The following is a 19,375-nucleotide window of genomic DNA, read 5'->3' on the forward strand; positions in this document are numbered from 1 at the left end:
ACATTAACTATTACATTAACTAATTGCATTAATTATCATTATTAATTTGCGTTGCTTTGATCACGTTAAAGCCGCTTTTGAATAATTAAAAAGCAAGAAAATAGTTCATAGCACACGAGAGGCACAGCACTGCCGTAAATAGAGCCCTCACGGTTGATTGAGCACAAAGTCATCCAATCAAAGAGCTTAGATTTGGTGGGTGTTGGTGACGTATGACGTTCAGCCAATAGAGTCGCTCCGGTGGGTGTCGACCTCTATCAGCCTCATCACCATCTCTACCATGCCCGTGGCGGAGGGATACCATATAAACAAGTCGCCATCACTTTTTTAAAGGACAGAGTGGTACAAACTCCCAGGCTGTGGGGAGTCAACTGAGCGGTCATTTCGGATTGGAATCTTGCAAAATATAGCCTCTCACCCCACAGAAGGACAACAACCGCCTGGATCATAAAGAAACAACGTCGACGTAATTGTTTGTTTTTTTACTTATGTGGAACGAAAAACCCTGCACTTTGAAAACCTAAAGCGGAAGCCTGCAATTGCAAGAGGACGTGCTGTAATTTTCCATGTAAGTACACGTCGAAAACATTCCCATATTTGATAACTTGAATTGATATAAGTATGTATTTGGCTTCGTGCGTTTTCAGGCGGTGACACACTGCTATTAAATGTTAGTCACGTACTATTTGTCGAATGCAACGTCTATGCTATTGCTAGCCGGAACAACCAGTACCAGAAGAACGTGAGTTTATATCAATTTGACGTTCGTTTTTATTGTTGTTGTCATTGTCAGCACCTTTTTTTAAAAAAACAATTTTTTTACTCTGTAAAGCCCCCAAGCCAATAATGATAAGCTACACTTGAGCAGAATTACCAGATAAACCAAGCTAGCTCCACTTGGCTTTCACGCCCCTCACAGCAAGCTGTCCAGCTAATGCTAGTCATGGCAATTTCGTCAGAGATGATGACTATAAAGTACATGTATGTTGTATAAATGGCCTCCAAATGTGTCAGGAGTTTTTTTTAATTTATTTTTTTAGTCGTGGTTGGACTTTGGATGTTGATTATGTAACAGCGTGTTAAGCCTGGGTAGTCCTCATATGCATATACTGTATAACGCTCCACCTCGACGCGCAAGCTCGGGCGTTTGGTCCGAACATGTCCTGAAAAGGCGTGTGGTTTATTGACATTTTCCGTTAGTCCGGAGAGGTCACCCATTGGTGTCTTTATCTGTCACACAAGGCCCCTGAGGAACACACTGCTGACAACGTTTGTGACTCAGTGGCTTGCGTTTATTAATAGCAGGTTGATATGGTCGAGCTGAAATAAGCAACTTACTGTTTCATATTAAAGACGAGGAGGAACTATCTTCCTCTACAATTTCAATCACAACTTCATGTACTAATGCAGTAAACCCCCCGTTTATCGCTGACCATAGTGAATTAATTAATTAATTAGGGCTGTCAAAAGATTAAAATATTCATCCATCCATCCATTTTCTACCGCTTGTCCCTTTCGGGGTCGCAGGGGGTCGCTGGAACCTATCCCAGCTGCATTCGGGCGGTAGGCGGGGTACACCCTGGTCAATCATTGTTAATTTGAAATAAATCGTGCTTAAACACAAATAGATATAACATATCATAGGACGGGCCGATAAAACAACATCAATATGTAGCCAGGTGGGGGGGAAAAAAATTGAATTTTACAATGTAGTTCCTGAGAGGACTCCACTAGGGGTCAGTGTGGCATCTGTGGTGTGTTTGCAAAGGGGTAAGACCAACCTGACTCTCGCCAGATCCTTGTAGTTCGCTGAGCTCCACACAAAGATCTGGGCTCGAGGGCAATGCAAACTCCTTCAAGATAGCAAAAAATAATGAACCAATCAGGATCGCCGGGCGGGATTTCATAGATGTGACGTAGCGCCGAAGCGACTGTTTGATTCAAACAACAATGGCGGCACGCAGCGAGGAGTCGTGTGCTGACATTGATTCTGCTATTGCAACTGTTTTGTCGAATCTATAGAATATTAATTATTTAAAAGATGAACCCAGAACTTTTCGCTCTGTCGTTATTCAATATGTCGGCTGTTCTGTTTTGGATTTCCCAGTGTCGCTCTCATCAGCATCATGGGTTGATTTGGATGCAAGTGGTTGAAGTAGCACGTCATTCAAGATAACGGACAAGTGGTTTATCCAATCACATACAGTGATTTTTTTTTTACACGGCCCCGCGTTCTGAAATACATCTCCTATTGAGAAGTCCCAGATCCTTGTGTGGAGCTCAACGAATTACAAGGATCTGGCGTGAGTCAGGTTAGAGTAAGACAGTGAAGAAGCCAGAGTTGGATGAGAGCCAAGAAAAATGAAGTTGTGTGTTTGAGCGAACTTGTAGCGTTGGGAGAAACGTGTGTACTTTTGTTGCTACTTCATAGGTAATTCAGGAGATTTTGGACAAACGAGGGAAAAAAGACACTGCAGTTATTTTATTTGATTGTGTCATACCAAAGTTAAATATAATTTACTTCTGATAGTTTCAGAACATAAGGTGTTTTGTTTAAAGGAAACACCTCCTTTGTAACTTGTGGGAATACCCCGACCTATACCTTTTTTTATTTTTTTATTTATATAGGGTTCAACTACCAATATTTACCTTTCAGAATAAAGAACACCACAAGTAGTTTTGTGTCCTGTGCTTGATAACGATTTTGTTGGGCAACAAATATATATCGGGGTAGACAGTTAATCAATATCAATATAAAATGTGTTTGATGTAAATATATATTTTAGGCGGAAGAAACTGGAAGTTATGAATCCTAGTTTGTTACACGAACAAAGGTACACGTGCCCAGCAAAACAGGAAGAGATTGAGCAATGGGAGGGACACGCTAACAGCCAGGCAACAGTGTCAGCTACCACATTTGGTCGCGCCCTCTCCTTGTCTCGCTGTTGATTCTCTGCATGGAATACGAAGAGAAACTGTGATATATCAACTCAATTAGGGATGTGCGTATCAATCCTGTGGTATCGATATATCGATACTCACACGCTACTCATTTGGCATCACTTTTCTGAAAAAAGTATCGATATAAACCAAAAAAACGGCGTGTGGGGGGTGCAAGTATCACTTTCAGGTGTTTTTGATGACTTACTTAACTTACTATGTGCTGGGACACCCCTGTACCTGGCAGAGTATAGAGCTGGCCCAGTCACGTCACAGGAGACAGCGAATGAGCGTCGTCAACGTGCAACACACACACAGCCAGCCGACAGCGATGCAGCCAGGCATATCCAGTGTCAGGCATTGTTTATTTTATTTTTTTACTGAATATTTTTGTTTAGATGATTATCCTAAATTCAAATAATTTCCACACAGGGTAATTTACTGTTAGTTGAAAATTGCTTGAGTATTTAAAACAAGATAAGAAAGAGATACAATTTGGAGATTCTTCATCTTTGCATTACAGTTTTATTTTTTTCCAAGAAAATCTTGAAATATGATTGAATGTGATTTTGGTTTTAATCTGTAACATGATTTCTTACATTTCGAAAACATTAGCCTATTTCATTAATTGCTAATTATATCACAAAAAAAATAACTGCAGCTTCTTGCGATTCGGATTTGACAGTTAATTGGAAAGCCCTAATATCTACTTATTATTATATATAATATATAATTATTATTATATATAATTAATAAATTTTTCATATTTATGTTATTTATTTTAATTTTACTTTCATTATATATTGACTATAATACATGTGGTATAAATGGTCTGTATTTGTCTTGTGATTTGTCTTAAATAATAATAGTAATAATATTATAATATACACTTCAAATGTCTTGGTCTAACTGGCAGCTTCCCAAACTATGTGGTGTAGTGTTCAATAGCTTATACACTACTGTCATCTAAACTACAACTACCTTCAAATCTACTCTACAGCAGAAGCTAAAAATTAATGCGAAGGAAGTGTTGACAAAACTGAAAAAGTCAACCTGGACAGTTTGGAAGTATTAGTTTTTTTACATTTTTTAAATTGACTCTAGTCAGACCAATGTGGTCTGCAAATTATGCAAAGAGCTTGTCCCCACAAAGATCAGTAATACAACAAATTTACCTTACCACCTTAGCTTTGCTCATCCTACCAATCCATCAAAAACCTTATCCACTAATTAATGGCACCTTTGATAAGTTGTAAATGGTATTACTGCATTTATTAGCAGGCTTAGATAAGTCTCATAAAAATACAAATTATCGATATTGATCAATATAAAAAACTTAAATTGTGATACAGTTGTCAAACATATCACACAGCCCTAATTTTCCATCATTAAAAAGTGTACCGAGACAGATATATTAAGTTTTTAATACCATGACGGGACAATCAGATTGCTTTGAGGAAATGTTTTATTTGTTTTAAACATTATGATTTTGTAAACAGCTCAACACAAAAAGAAAATAAACACACTTTAAATGACTAGAAAATTCCCACAGAAATGTTGATGGGTCGGTCGATGCCGGCATACTTTTAAAATGGTTAAAGTATCCAAATCTATGATTTTTAGGTTTAAACGTACACAATTAGCTAAAAAGAAAGCATAAAACATTGGCATGTTATAGTAAGAGATGTTAGCATACTTTCAAGAAGGTGTCATGGGTCAAACTCTAAGGTTTTTAGGTTTAAACATACAACATTGGCTAATAAGCTAACACAAACATTAGCATGCTAACATTAACATGACATTGGACAAGTTAGTGTACTTCTAAGATAGTGCTAAATATTAGAATACAGTATTTTAAGGTGTAAACATACACAATTAGCTGAATTGCTAGCATAAAACGTTAGCATGCTAATATAAGAGATGTTAGCGTACTTCCAAGATGGCGTCAAGTATCAAAATTCATGATTTTTGGATCTAAACATACACAATTGGCCTAAAACCTTACAAAAATGTTAGCGTGTTTACGTTAACACAACGCACATTAACTGTTGGCATACTTGCTTGACAGCACCAAGTATCAAAAACCATGTTTTTTTTTTTTTTTAATGAGATGGCCATCTTGTTTGCCCACTGAACTTATAGTTACGCCGCTGTACAAATACTAGACTGAGGAACACCTGAGAGGGGCTGCCTGATGATTTCAAGGGAGGTCATCTATTTGGCTGCAGATGGTGGAGACTATTTGACAAGTGCGTGAACAAAATGAGATATTAAAGGCCTACTGAAACCCACTACTACCGACCACGCAGTCTGATAGTTTATATATCAATGATGGAATCTTAACATTGCAACACATGCCAATACGGCCGGGTTAACTTATAAAGTGACATTTAAAACTTCCTGGGAAATATCCGGCTGAAACGTCGCGGTATGATGACGTATGCGCGTGACGAAGTCAGAGTAACGGAAGTTATGGTACCCTTAGAATCCTATACAAAAAGCTCTGTTTTCATTTCATAATTCCACAGTATTCTGGACATCTTTTGCAATTTGTTTAATGAACAATGACGGCTGCAAAGAAGACAGTTGTAGGTGGGATCGGTGTATTAGCAGCGGACTACAGCAACACAACCAGGAGGACTTTGTTGGAGCGCTAGCCGCCGACCTCACCTTGACTTCCTACGTCTCCAAACGCATCGGGTGAAGTCCTTCGTCCTTCTACCGATCGCTGGAACGCAGGTGAGCACGGGTGTTGATGAGTAGATGAGGGCTGGCTGGCGTAGGTGGAGAGCTAATGTTTTTAGCATAGCTCTGTGAGGTCCCGTTGCTAAGTTAGCTTCAATGGCGTCGTTAGCACAGCATTGTTAACCTTCGCCAGCCTGGAAAGCATTAACCGTGTATTTACATGTCCACGGTTTAATAGTATTGTTGATTTTCTATCTATCCTTCCAGTCAGGGGTTTATTTTTTGTTTCTATATGCAGTTAAAGCATGATGCTATCACATTAGCTCGTAGCTAAAGCATTTCGCCGATGTATTGTCGTGGAGATAAAAGGCACTGAATGTCCATTTCGTGTTCTCGACTCTCATTTTCAAGAGGATATAGTATCTGAGGTAGTTTAAAATACAAATCCGTGATCCACAATAAAAAAAGGAGAGTGTGGAATCCAATGAGCCAGCTTGTACCTAAGTTACGGTCAGAGCGAAAAAAGATGCGTCCATCACTGTCTCTCAAGTCCTTCCCTGTAACGTTCCTCATCTACGAATCTTTCATCCTCGCTCAAATTAATGGGGTAATCATCACTTTCTCTGTCCGAATCTCTCTCGTTCCATTGTAAACAATGGGGAATTGTGAGTAATACTAGCTCCTGTGACGTCACGCTACTTCCGGTACAGGCAAGGCTTTTTTTTATCAGCGAGCAAAAGTTGCGAACTTTATCGTCGATTTTCTCTACTAAATCCTTTCAGCAAAAATATGGCAATATCGCAAAATGATCAAGTATGACACATAGAATGGATCTGCTATTCCCGTTTAAATTAAAAAAAATAATTTCAGTAGGCCTTTAAGCACCGAGCTATTTGAAAGTATAGCCGAGCTATGTGAAAGTATGGCTGAGCTAGAAGAAGAGGTAATCTTGCTCTAATTCATCTTAAGGCAATTACCAATTAAATTGGCCAAGGGGTACCTGTTAAATGGGCCCAGAACAAGGATTTTCTTGAAACGTGTTGCCATGTTAACATGAAATCTTCCAAAACTGAAGTTCCACTGTAGCTTTTCAGCAGGCCCATAATATAATAACTGAAGTCAAAGTAATAATTAGATTGCAACAGTCAGTCCAAAAAATAAATAAATAAATAAATAAATAAAAAAGCCTGCAGTGTGTCGGTGTCTTGCCAGATTGTGTTTTGTAGGAATACTGAATTGGTATTACTGCTGTAGTAGCACTTGCATTTAGAGGAGAGGCGATACACAATGTCTAGATACCATTTTCACACACTAACACATCATGTAGATTGTTACGATCATGGTTTGATTGTCAAATATGTTTGGTAATGTAATATGTGATATTTCTACCTGAATAAATGTTTCTGATATTCTATACATTACACGTTATACAAGTTAATGGTAGTCATATCTCTGCATGACAATGTTTTAACCTTCTCTATTTATTATTAAAATGTAATATTCAGCCTGCTTAACGTTCTATAATTGCAGACTATCAATCAGAAGAAGTTATCAAATAATATACACTTTATTTAAATCTGTCAGAAAACATGTATTTAAATTGAAATATCACAGATTACATTACAAAACATCTGACAAAGCATGATCATAATGTAAGACAATTTGTCATTTTGTTATAGTAGTTAGACCGGATGTGACGTGTAGCCCTATTTTTGTGAAGCCGCAAGTGTGTGATTGGTATGAGGAGAGATGTTTTGATGACCTGTAAGTCTGATAAATGTCTCTAAACGTCTTGCCTACTGTTTTTCTTTTTTGATAAGCTTTTATTCCATCTTACTAAAGCAGTCGAAATAACAATCTCCATTATGTTAGCAATGCACTCAACTGTAATCCAAACACTGCAGTAAAGCTCCACCTCTCTGCAAGTGGCAAAGTGCGGCAGAATTATTTCGCTCCAGTGATTTCTTCTAATGGCGATCAAAGATAAAATAGTCTTGTCTTGTCTGTAGAACGACTTGCCATGGCTTTGGACCTGGGATTTCCATACTGTACCCTTTTCATTGTACATTTCTGTTTGCTATTTTCGAGCTTGTGGCTCAACAGTAACTGAACACTATTATGTTTCCCATGCTACAGAATGAACCGAGGATCAAAAAGGAGTCTGAATATTTTCTTGGTCCGAGCTTAAAATACCTGTTTATGACCTTAATGTGTTTTTTTAAAAACATTATGAAAGCTTTCTACACATAAAATAACACCTACATATTAATCTTTACTTTAATATAATATTGTAATGCTGAATGTTAGAGCCTGAGGCAATAAGGGGCCACAATACTGAAAAGTGCGCTTTGACTGGTTTGCTGTAGTATTGATATTTTTACTTAATTTGGTCATTTAAATGCTTGAAAATGCCTATTTGAGCCCAAATATACGAATAATATTGTAAAATAAAAATCTGCGATAGAATTAAGCGGCTAAATTGGGAGTGCATAGTGCCAAGAAACAACGGTACTGTTCACTACTAGATATTTTTATCATTTAATATTAAGAATAGGCATTTGTTTGAATTTCATCCAATAGCAATTACTTAAGATTTAAAAAAAAGAATGAAAAAAAAGAGCGCCTGTTAAACTTGAGACCTGAACACCTGCTCCTAATAAAAATAAACAAAATACTTACAGCTTAATACACTGCCTGGCCAGACAAAAGGTCTAACACGAATGGACCCTAAAGGCTGGGAATGACTTGGCACATTATTTCTTGATCACATTGAACTTGTTCACAGTACGTAAAGCCCACTTTTGCAATTGCTTCTCTGTCAATTTCATGTCAATGTGTGGAATAAAAGTGACTGACATAAATTAGTTTAAACTCCAATAACAATAATCGCCTGTCTTCGATTTGCCATTGTTTACTTGTCACAAAGGAAGCGAGCAAGCTAAATAGTTGTCTCACCGATTTGAAAACACTGTCCTGAGTGTTTCGGAAGAGAATTACATGTTGCGCACTCATTCCTGAAGAAAAGCTTCTGTATAAAATGATAAAGACGGTGTTGGAGGAAATGCCGTGACTTCGCAAAAGCAGGATATCTCGTTAGACACCATTTAGCTTTGATTAAGACACACATTTGCTGTGTCATCTGCAGTGTTACTGTCCAGAGTTGCAATATAATCATGATATTGTATTGATGATGGGTGATATGGACTAGTGCACAAACTTTTCCACGCTGTCTTTCCGCTTTTTAATATTGCGCTGGGCAGTTTTTAAGATGTTCGTCTTCTGAAACTGATGAATGATTTTCCATGACTATAGAATGTGTCTTTGGCAAGCTGCTCACTGCAGTTTTAGGGCTGCAGCAATGGATTATTTTCCTAAGTCATCTATCAATTGGTTTGTTCGATTTAATCATATTTTAGGTAAAGCTGTGGAAATAAATATTTTTTTGCCTGCCACAACCTTCATTCTTTTTTTTCTTAATAAATGCACATAGTCGACATTGAAATGTAACTTAAAATGTGTGCATTAATGAAAAAAAAACATTAAAAAACAACTCAAAGGTTCAGATCATATCACCCTCGCTCTCATGCGCACATTATTGCAGCGGCTGTGTGGCAACTATGCCCTCATATTTTAGTACCTGGCACACAATGCGATCCCTCTTTGATACATTTTTATTGGTAACTAATTCAACGATTAATCGAAGCAGTGGAATATCAATCTAATATCGTTTTTTAATTGATTTAGTCTATTAATTGTTGCAGTCCTAAACAGTTTAATAATTGGTTGCCAGGTGAAACATGCTCACTCATTCAGTAATGATCCAATAGGATGTTCTTACATATTCGTGTATTTTAACTACAGGTGGTAACCTTTTTTTATTTTTTATTTTTTTTGGTCATGTCAACATGAATCCAGACTAGTACATTAAATGCAAACATTGTGAAAGTAATACAATGCTGCTTGTGTGCTACTTTTTTATTTATTTTATTTTTATTTTTTTAGCCCAGGTATTCTCACTCTATTAGTCTTCTGTTGGTCTGTAGGGTTGAAATCAAGGGTTGAGAGCCTCTTTTTGGATGTTCTGCACACCTGTTTCTATGCCAGTGTGGTGTGGCTTTGACACATTTTATGGTATCAAAGGTCTGCGTGTGTCTGTGTTTGTTCTTCAATTTAGTAAAGGCCAAACCAACAATGCCTCTGATGGGTGCAGTGAAGAAGTGCACTCAATTCTGCCTCACTTGCTTCATAACTCGATTGCCCAAGATTCTGTTTATTAATTATGGACTCGTTCTCTGCTCTCGTTTCAGGGTCCAAAACCTCATCCCGTTTCAGGAAGGATATTCATTTGAGCCACGACAACCCAATCTTCACTGAATACTGCTGCATTGGTGGCTTTTGCAGTTTTGCCTGGGGCAATAACTACTCCTGAAAGAAGAATCTACTAGTCACTGAAGCAGCTATGCAGCTTGAAATTCAAGTAGCACTCAACTTTATTATTTCCTATTTATACAACAAACTCCCCCGACGACGTGTGAATATCTTTGGCGAAGAGCTCGAGAGCCAGCTGAGGAAAAAATATGAAGGCCACTGGTATCCAGATAAGCCATACAAGGGTTCGGGGTACAGGTGCATCCACGTAGGGGAGAAAGTGGATCCTGTGGTGGAGAAGGCAGCCAAAGAGAGCGGGCTGGACATTGAAGATGTCCGGAATAACCTCCCTCAGGACCTTAGCGTGTGGATTGATCCGTTTGAGGTTTCTTACCAGATCGGAGAGAAGGGACCGGTCAAGGTGCTATATGTGGATGATAACGGTGAGAATGGCTCAGAACTGGACAAAGAGATCAAGAACAGTTTTAATCCTGAGGCCCAAGTCTTTATGCCAATCACTGAGCCCGTCGGGCCTTCCTCGGAATCCAGCTCCCCTTCCCCACCTTTTGGGCAGTCGGCTGCCGTCAGCCCCTCGTTCATGCCACGTTCCACCCAGCCTCTGACCTTCACCACTGCCACCTTTGCCGCCACCAAATTCGGATCCACCAAGATGAAGAGCGGCGGCCGCAGCAACAACGCCCCAGGCGGCAGTAGCAACAAGGTGGCTCGCTCGTCCCCCGTCAGCCACCTGGGTCTGAATGTCAACACCCTCCTTAAGCAGAAAGCCATTTCCACCTCCATGCACTCACTGTACGGGCTGGGCCTGGGGCAGCAGCAGCAGAAGGCCTCTGCTCTCTCCCCCAACGCCAAGGAGTTTGTGTTCCCCAACCTCCAGGGTCAGACCAGCCCCGGAGCTGTGTTCCCCAGCGAAGGTTCCCTGGGGCTTGGACCTGCGCCGTACAACAATGCCTTTGACGTGTTCGCGGCCTACGGAAGCCTCAACGACAAGTCACTCACGGACGGCCTCAACTTCGGTCTGAGCAACATGCAGTATTCTAACCAGCAATTCCAGCCTGTCATGGCAAACTAAACTCATCACAAAGATGTTTATTTATGAATGACGGTGGCTTGGGAGAAGACAACATAATGCACACTCTAGAACCTGATAGCGTCTGGTCCATCAAGCGCATGTGCCCAAGGGTGTTTTTTTTTTGTTTTTTTTTACTGGAACCCCTTGAGTTTGTTTCTATCAAAAGCTTGTACAAACACATCCAAGCTTGGTAAACTTCGATTCATCATGCATTGTTTTCTTTTTGCCAACCAAGCACAATTTTTTTTTTTTTTTTTTTTTTTTTTTTACTGACTTGAAAGAAATACTAAAACGTTGGAGAAAAAAAGAAAAAAAAGTTTTGGCCTCTTACAGTATTTTACAGGTGGTAAGACAAGGCTAATTTTTTTAATGAATTGGCACTAAGTGGGGTTACTTGGTCTTTTTCTAATGGTATAATTTAATTTAGTACAGAGTTTGTAAGATACCAGAGTATATATTGTTTCTATGACATGGTGTTGCATTTATATCTTTTTACTACTCCAGTGATCTGTGATGGCTGCAGCAGCTTTTCCTTATTTTTCTTTTTTTTTAAAAGATAATTGTTGAATAAATCCATCTTTAAAAAAAAAAAAAAAAAGTACATCAGATATTCTAAAGATTGTGTACAGAGTATTCCTTTAGTGGTGAAACTCAAGTGTAGGAATATTTGCTATTTCTGAAAGATGAATTGTATTTTCTGTTAAGAGGTTAAAGATTTTGCTATACTATGGACAACAAATGTAATCGTATGAATATTAATTTTTGTACCTACATTGTGCAATACTTGATATAAAAAAAAAAAAAAATACGGCATAACAAAGTATTTTGAGTCAGTGTCTTACATGTCAAGAGGGACTGAAATAGTTTATATTGTTAAGTTTGTATTAAATGCTTAAAAATGATATGCTTGTCTTTATTTTTTTTTAATTTCATATTTGCACCCTGGTCTTTTTAATAAAATAAACTACAGTTGAAGTAAATCTTTTTGAAAGTGGATTTATTCTTTGCCTGTACGAGAACTGTAAGTCTATTTTTAAGATGTTAGTACAGAGAATAGCAACAATACCCTTAAAAGAGCATGAATTTGTATTTGACCGAAGGGATGATGTTCTTGAACCTCTAAATCAGTCTTGTGTGGTAAAGTTCATGCTTGGTGAGGCACTGACATTTTCCCAGAACTTTAACTTCCTGTGCTCTAATTGATACAGGTTGCTCATCAAATAGCATCCAGATTACCAAAATTTCACCAATAAGTTGTTTTTTGCTGCTAAACATTAGGTTGGCAGTCGTTTTTCATAATATCAATTAGTTTTTAGGTCATTGGTAAATAACTAACAGTACTTAGTTTGAATTCCCCCCTTTTTAGCCTTAGACTCGATATGTCGCCCCCTCTTGGTGGTGTTTTTGTCTCTGCTCCATGATTACTTCAAAACTCATATGCTTAACATTATGAGCAAACACAAAATATAAAATAATCACCATTTCGGGACTTCCCTGCTCTTCCACACACCCCATATCCTTTTTCCTCATACTCCTTCAGCATGTCCAAGCATCTTGAGGAAAACATCAGTAGAAGAGGACTCCAAATAGAATACTAACATCTTACCTTCTTTAGTCTTTCTCCTCTTTTCTGAATAACATTTGTCTCAAAGCTTTCCCCATTCAAACTCTGGCCAAAATATTTTTTCTTGTAAGTGAGAATTATTAAAATGATGGCTGCAAATTACACTGCTCTTGCTTTTTCCTTCCCATTTGGAGCACGTCAACAGGACCAATTATTTTCGTATTCCCATCATTTGGAAATGTATATGCGAGCTGACCCCCTCTTTAGTCGTATTGGTACGACCTGCTACAATGCACAAATATTTACTAATTCCTTCAAATTCTGTGTGAAAATGTAATGATTCGGGATGAAGATGCTACCAAAACACATACACATACCACATTTTAGAGATGAAAGTGGGTGTGCCAAATTGTTCCGAAACTCACATAAGACAGGAATACAATCACTACTGTGTCTATTTTGGGGGGAATTTTACCTTTACACATATTTAGGGCCAGAACAATATGCAATAAGTGCCAATGTTGTCAGCATAGAGGGGCCCTTTAAGATAATAATAATGCGTATTATTTGTCATAAGTCAAATACTTATCACTCCATTAAAATGTTTTAAATAAATCTGAAAACCATATTTATAGTTTCCTCTAGCCAGTGTTCAGTCACGGCAGTTGAAACATGTCATGGTAAAAAAAAAAAAGTCTACTATAGTTAAATATTTTCTTACACGAAGAAACAAAGTATATTAAAAAAGAACACTTAATTAACCTTTTCCCAGCTGCTGAAACCAAAAATAATTTGTAGTACTCCCTTTATTTGCACTGTCAAAATTTACAAGGATGTCACAACAGCATTATTTCACAGAAAAAAAAACTGTAATCAAATTGAACTGTAACATTACAACAAATATAAACATGATGGTATCCTTATATTTCACAGTGTTTAACTGTCATTTCACAATAAAATACTTCAAGCAATATTACTGTAGATTCAAACTGATATGTCTCTCAAGGGGTTCTGTAGACTATGTTACAGGAAGTAGCACTATGCTGTTAAACCAAGAGAAAGAAGAAAAATAACTTATGTTACATATATAATCCATACGAGAAAATTGTAGTTATTGTGTTTACTTGAATATTATGAATTATATTATTGTGCTTACTTGGTTTATGTAGTAAATCTGCAAAATGTTGTTACTTATGCAACATTTAGTTGATACTATCAATTACTTAATAATATTAAATAATATCGATAAGAGGTCAATTTGTCATATTCTTCTCCAAGAGCCTGAGTTTGCTAAAGTCCTGCTAACTTTATATTGTTTTTTAAAAACTCTCTGTCACTTATTAAAATTGGTTTGCATTTCCTGGCCGAACAGTGCAATCACCTGCGTCTTTCATAGTGAGGAAGGGAAATCATATGAAATTCATCTAGTTTATTGTACAGTTATGATGTGGCAGTTACATTAAGGACATTACACAGGCTGTGGAAAGTACAATAATTGCGCAGCATACTGTAAATGTTCTTGCCGAGATGATATTGGCGACATGCTGACAAACATTACTTGCACACAAAGCAGAAAGGAAATGCATCTTATATTTCTTTCCTAAATTTGACTAGAAAGTGTGCAAATTCAGTGATTTTTAAGTTAGAACATGTTCAAACTGATTGGAATCATAGAAAAAAGACATTTATAACACAGTTCATTGGCCTAATATTAATATTTATATTAGGTTATCATCGTTGATTTTTGTATCCTGACCACACGGCAAGTCAAGCTGATGTCAAGGAGCTCAATTCTGCTCTCATGACAATATCACATTCTCAGTTTCTTCTTTCTTGAGCAAGGGGATCTTGAGGGCACCACAGGAGATCAGTTTATTGTGTTATCTTTTTTTTTTTTACCCTCACACAATGAGATGAGATCTTGTATGTACCCCCAAAGTCGGGATAATTGACCGTTGGTGTTTATTTGGACTCTTCCTATTGTCGCACCAACAATGTTTTTTGTTTGTTTCTTTTTACCTTAAACAAAAGTTCTTAGGGAAGGGATCCTTCTAGTTTGAATACTTCATGGAAACATCCAGGTGTGGGGGGTTAAAATCATTGCTGATTGAAAGCAGATCAAATACCAGAGGTGGGTAGAGTAGCAACAAACTGTAGTCAAGTCAGAGTACCTTTACTTTGAAGTATAAGTAAAGAGTAGTGATCCAAATAGTTAGTTGAGTATTGTTTGTATTCCGTTAAGTCACTTCTTCCCGGAAGTGCAAACCAGGAGTGGTCAACCAAGCCAAGATGGCGCACAAACTATCTGAGTACGTAAGGGGCCTAGATCGTTCTGCAAAAAGCAAAAAAACTAGACAATAGAATAGAGCACTATAATTGATCAGAAAAAATTAAATAAATTGTCGAGTGATAAAGGATTGTCCGTCGGTGGAGTTCCCATACATGTCGAACTAATGTGCTCCAGACGCCATACTACACGGCAAAACAGATGAAAACTTGGAAAATCATGGAAGTCTACAACTTCTTTGTGTGTGGCTGGGTCAAGGAAATTGGTATCAAGACTCTCCCGGATAAATATTCATGGTTTTTGCAGGGGTAAAGTTGCATTTCATGATTTAACTTTGAGGACACATCCATATAAACAAACTAGCACCCGACAGCTGGCACCCGTGACTGCATATCCATTTACCAAACTAACAATTACTGAATCATCACCATATTAGATTTTTGTCTTGTTCTTATATGTACTCTGACACTTTTGTGTACAAAATAAACAAGAGGGGAGACGTAGAAGTATCTTTCCTGACAAAGTATCATTGACTCTGACTTTCTGGTTCCTGTTTGTTAAAAATTAAAATACAAATAATGTCAAGATCATACTTCAATGGGAAACAATAAACGTTCAAAGTCAATCAATCAATCAAAGTTTACTTATATAGGCCTTAATCACAAATGTCTCAAAGGGCTGCACAAGCCACAATGGCATCCTTGGATCTGATCCCACATCAGGGCAAGAAAAAACTGAATCCAATGGGGACAACGAGAAGCCTTGGAAGGGACCGCAGATGTGGGGAAGAAGTGCCGGTGTCTAGCAGAACCGATAATCAAAAATTCCGTTTTCTTAGAGTTAAGATGCAAAAAGTTGCTGGACATCCATTTTCATTTAGACACGCCTCCAGGTGACTACAATCCGGCGTGTTGGTCAGCTTTAGGGGCATATAGAGTTGGGTGTCATCAGCATAACAGTGAAAGCTAACACTGTATTTGTGTATGATGTCATCTAGCGGCAGCATGTAGATGCTGAAGAGTGCAGGGCCAAGAACTGAACCCTGTGGAACTCTGCACGTTATCTTAACATACATACATTGTTATGGGAGACGCACTGCATCCTGTCAGTAAGATAGGAGTTAAACCAAGAAAAGGTTAAGTCTGACATACCAATACGTGTTTTTATACATTCTAATAGATTGTTATGATCGATGATATCGAAAGTAGCGCTAAGATCAAGTAGCAGCAACATGGATGACGCATCAGCATCCATCGTTAGCAATAGATCATTAGTCACTTTTGCGAGGGCTGTCTTCGTAGAGTGATGTGCCCTGACATGCTGTTGCATTTATATTTTTTTAATTTTGCCTATCCTTCACAACCATTATGAAAGACATGACAACAGATGGATTTTCTACCGATTGTCACTCTCAGTCACAAACAAGTATACGCGCACACGTACACATGAATGCATGACTGAGCACAGAGGAGGCAGGTGAGTAAACACTATCACAGAAGCCATCAGACCACGGCCACCAGGACGCTGACACAAACCCCCCTGGCCCCCACAGCACGGCCGATAACTCCTGATGCAGAGGGCTCCTTTTGAGGAACGCTGGAAAGTGAAAATAATAAAATATTCAAAAGAGTAAGAAGCATGAGTTGGAATAAAGGATAAAACACAAGTAAAACGTGAAGATAAAAAATAAATATACAGTAAATATTAGTGCTGTCAAGTGATTATTTTTTTCCAAACCGGTTAATCACACTCTAAACCTGTGATTAATCATGATTAATCATGGGTTATTATTTGCTTGCATAAATACAATTTGCTGAAGAAAATACCCCAATATATGGGAACAAATACAATTTAGTAGTCAGAATGTCATACAGGAAATTTTTAAAAATGTTTTACTGAACTGCAAGTCATTGATTTGTTCAAAACTTGGTGAAAATAAGTATAGTAAAAATTAAGTACACATTTTGAAAGTCTTTGCACTTTGCAATAATCTTACGGACAATGCAGTTACTAATTGATAATGTAGTAAAAGCACTCATAAACAACTTATTAAGTGCACCATTTACTCTTCTTTAGTTTAACCAGTTGTTGAAACAAACACGTTTGTTTATCTTTTTTGAGATGACAATGCTGATCAAATTTTTTGGTACAATGTGACCCCATCTTGTTGGGATTACTTACAGATGTTCAACGTTCTCCAGGAAGCAAAATAAATGTACATTCAGTCTGTAGTTGCAAATTGATGCTCTTATTTTTGCAGTACGGTTGGTTAATCCTTGCTGTAATTGAGCCTCTTGAAGGTACGACAGATCAGCTGTGGTCATATGAATGACATCTTCTTACAGGACTTGGTCTTCACAGATGTTAGCCGTCACTGCTCGCTGAGGACGGTGGCTGCTGATTGCTTTCACCTCAGAGTCTCCAAGACACAACAAAGTCTCCAATATCACGGAAAAGTCAGAAGATTTGTCGCTAGTAACTGTTTACAAAAAAGTCGCCAAGAGGATTGACAACACTGTCGGCCCCATCCTCGAGTACATGTTTCACTTTAAGATGGTATATTAAACTTAATGTTCGCCGATGATAAATACGTATGTCACTGCAATACCAACAAGGTACCTTAGTTTTATAAAAAATTCTGTTTTGAAGCGAAAATGGCCGCACCTCCTTTCAATCACAGACTGTGTAACAAATGCGCATGTTTTCCATGTTAAGCCTTAACCCAGAAGTGATTAATCTTCATTCATATTTGATAACGCAATAATTTATTTGTATTAGTCCCATGCGTTAACACGTTAAAGTTGACAGTCCTAGTAAATATACTTTATAATAAAAAAGATAATTATATAAAATAAAATAAAAATAACATCCTTAGACATGTCTCTCATAATGATTGCGAACGATAGGCCAAATTCCAAAAAAAGTGCAGTTCCCCTTTAAGCCTGCTCTTAAAAACGTGAACGTTCTCTACAGCCCTGAGGTCCTCTGCAAGCTGTTTCATAGACGGAAAGATGCCATCCCGTGACTTTGTGTACTAACTTTTTAAATAATTAAGAGATGAGACCCGGAGGATCTCAGGATCCGCAAAGGTTTGTACGGTAAAAGCAAATCTGAAAGATAAGAAGGCCCAATACCATAAAAACATTTATAAACCATAAGAAGAACCATACAATTGATCCTGAGGCACATGGGGAACCAATGCAGAGATTTTAAAACTGATGTAATGTGGGCCCGCCTTATGGTCTTCGTCAGGACACCAGCAGCTAAATTTTGGAGTAGTTGTAAAGGTGTAATAACCTTTTTAGGAAGACCAGAAATCAGGGCATTAGAGTAATCTATACGACTTATAATAAAAGCATGCATTAGCGCCTCCGTGTTGCCCTGAGAGAGAATTGGGTGAACTTTGGCTATATTCCTAAAACGATAAAAAAAAACATTTTTGTTTTATTTTTGATATGTGGTATAAAACTAAGTTCAGAGTCGAAAACGAGGCCAATATTTTTTCCCAAAGAGTGATGGATTTAACGACAATGATTGTAGTTTCGATGTGTGTTTCTCTCTCAGGACCTACGGGGCAATGACTAAAACTTCAGTCTTGTCCTGGTTAAGATGTAAAAAGCTATCTGCCATCCAGGATTGAATGTCTAAAATGCAACTAAACAATTGGTCTTTTGTCATCAGGAAACATGGAAATGTACAGCTGTGTGTCATCACTGTGGAAATAATTCCATGTCTCCCGATGACAGAGCAAAGTGGAATCACGTAAATATTAATAAGAATAGGACCTAAAATCGGTCCTTGAGGGACACCACATGTGATGTCATGAGTCTTTGACGAGCATGTGTCGATACGTATTACACATTTACAATTCATTTCATTTTCAATTTATGAATGTACAACGGTTTGTTTATTTTGTTGACGATTGACCGAAGAATAATAAACTTGAAACTTGAACAATTTACATCGAAGCAAGTTATCCCTTAAAACTGCGGGAGCCACAATACTTGTCCTCTTTCTTTTTAATCTTCTCCGCGCAATAATTTGGTTCAGAGAATGTTGACTTTGATTGCATAAAATCCTGCAATTTGCCACAAATGTGCGAGTACTGAGCTAGACTAGAGTTGAAGCCATTTTTAATCCTGTAAACACTGCAGTGCGTGCGACAGCATGACGTAATGTTCGCATGCGGATCAGATTGCATTCACATTTTTTTGTGATTTGAACAGCCACTAAAAAGATCAAATTTGACAAAAATATCTGAATTGGACATCCAACCCTGCAGTGTGAACGTAGCCATAAAAACCCTACTACGGCATGTCTTACAAAATATGCAAATTTTACAGTCACTTATGACCTATAATAATTAAAGTTCTCATAAATAAATATTAAAATAATTTATGGATCACCTATGAGATGAATATGATTATGTGTGCATATCAAT

General features: G+C 37.7%; 1 protein-coding gene across 2 annotated transcripts; it reads left to right on the forward strand.

Annotated features, from left to right (window-relative positions):
* Window positions 1-326: 326 nt before the first annotated feature.
* Window positions 327-12,285, forward strand: LOC133655802 (protein Tob1-like). 2 transcript variants are annotated; one of them, XM_062056312.1, is made up of 2 exons: window positions 327-568; window positions 9,933-12,285. In XM_062056312.1, exon 2 carries the CDS (start codon window positions 10,085-10,087, stop codon window positions 11,081-11,083), a length of 999 nt encoding a protein of 332 aa, XP_061912296.1. In that variant the 5' UTR covers window positions 327-568; window positions 9,933-10,084; the 3' UTR covers window positions 11,084-12,285. The 2 variants fall into 2 exon arrangements, with proteins under 2 accessions (XP_061912296.1, XP_061912297.1); XM_062056313.1 differs by lacking the exon at window positions 327-568 and adding an exon at window positions 5,521-5,679.
* The last annotated feature ends 7,090 nt before the right edge of the window (window positions 12,286-19,375 follow it).

The sequence above is a fragment of the Entelurus aequoreus genome, linkage group LG08, assembly GCF_033978785.1.
Source record: "Entelurus aequoreus isolate RoL-2023_Sb linkage group LG08, RoL_Eaeq_v1.1, whole genome shotgun sequence".
Taxonomy (NCBI): domain Eukaryota; kingdom Metazoa; phylum Chordata; class Actinopteri; order Syngnathiformes; family Syngnathidae; genus Entelurus; species Entelurus aequoreus.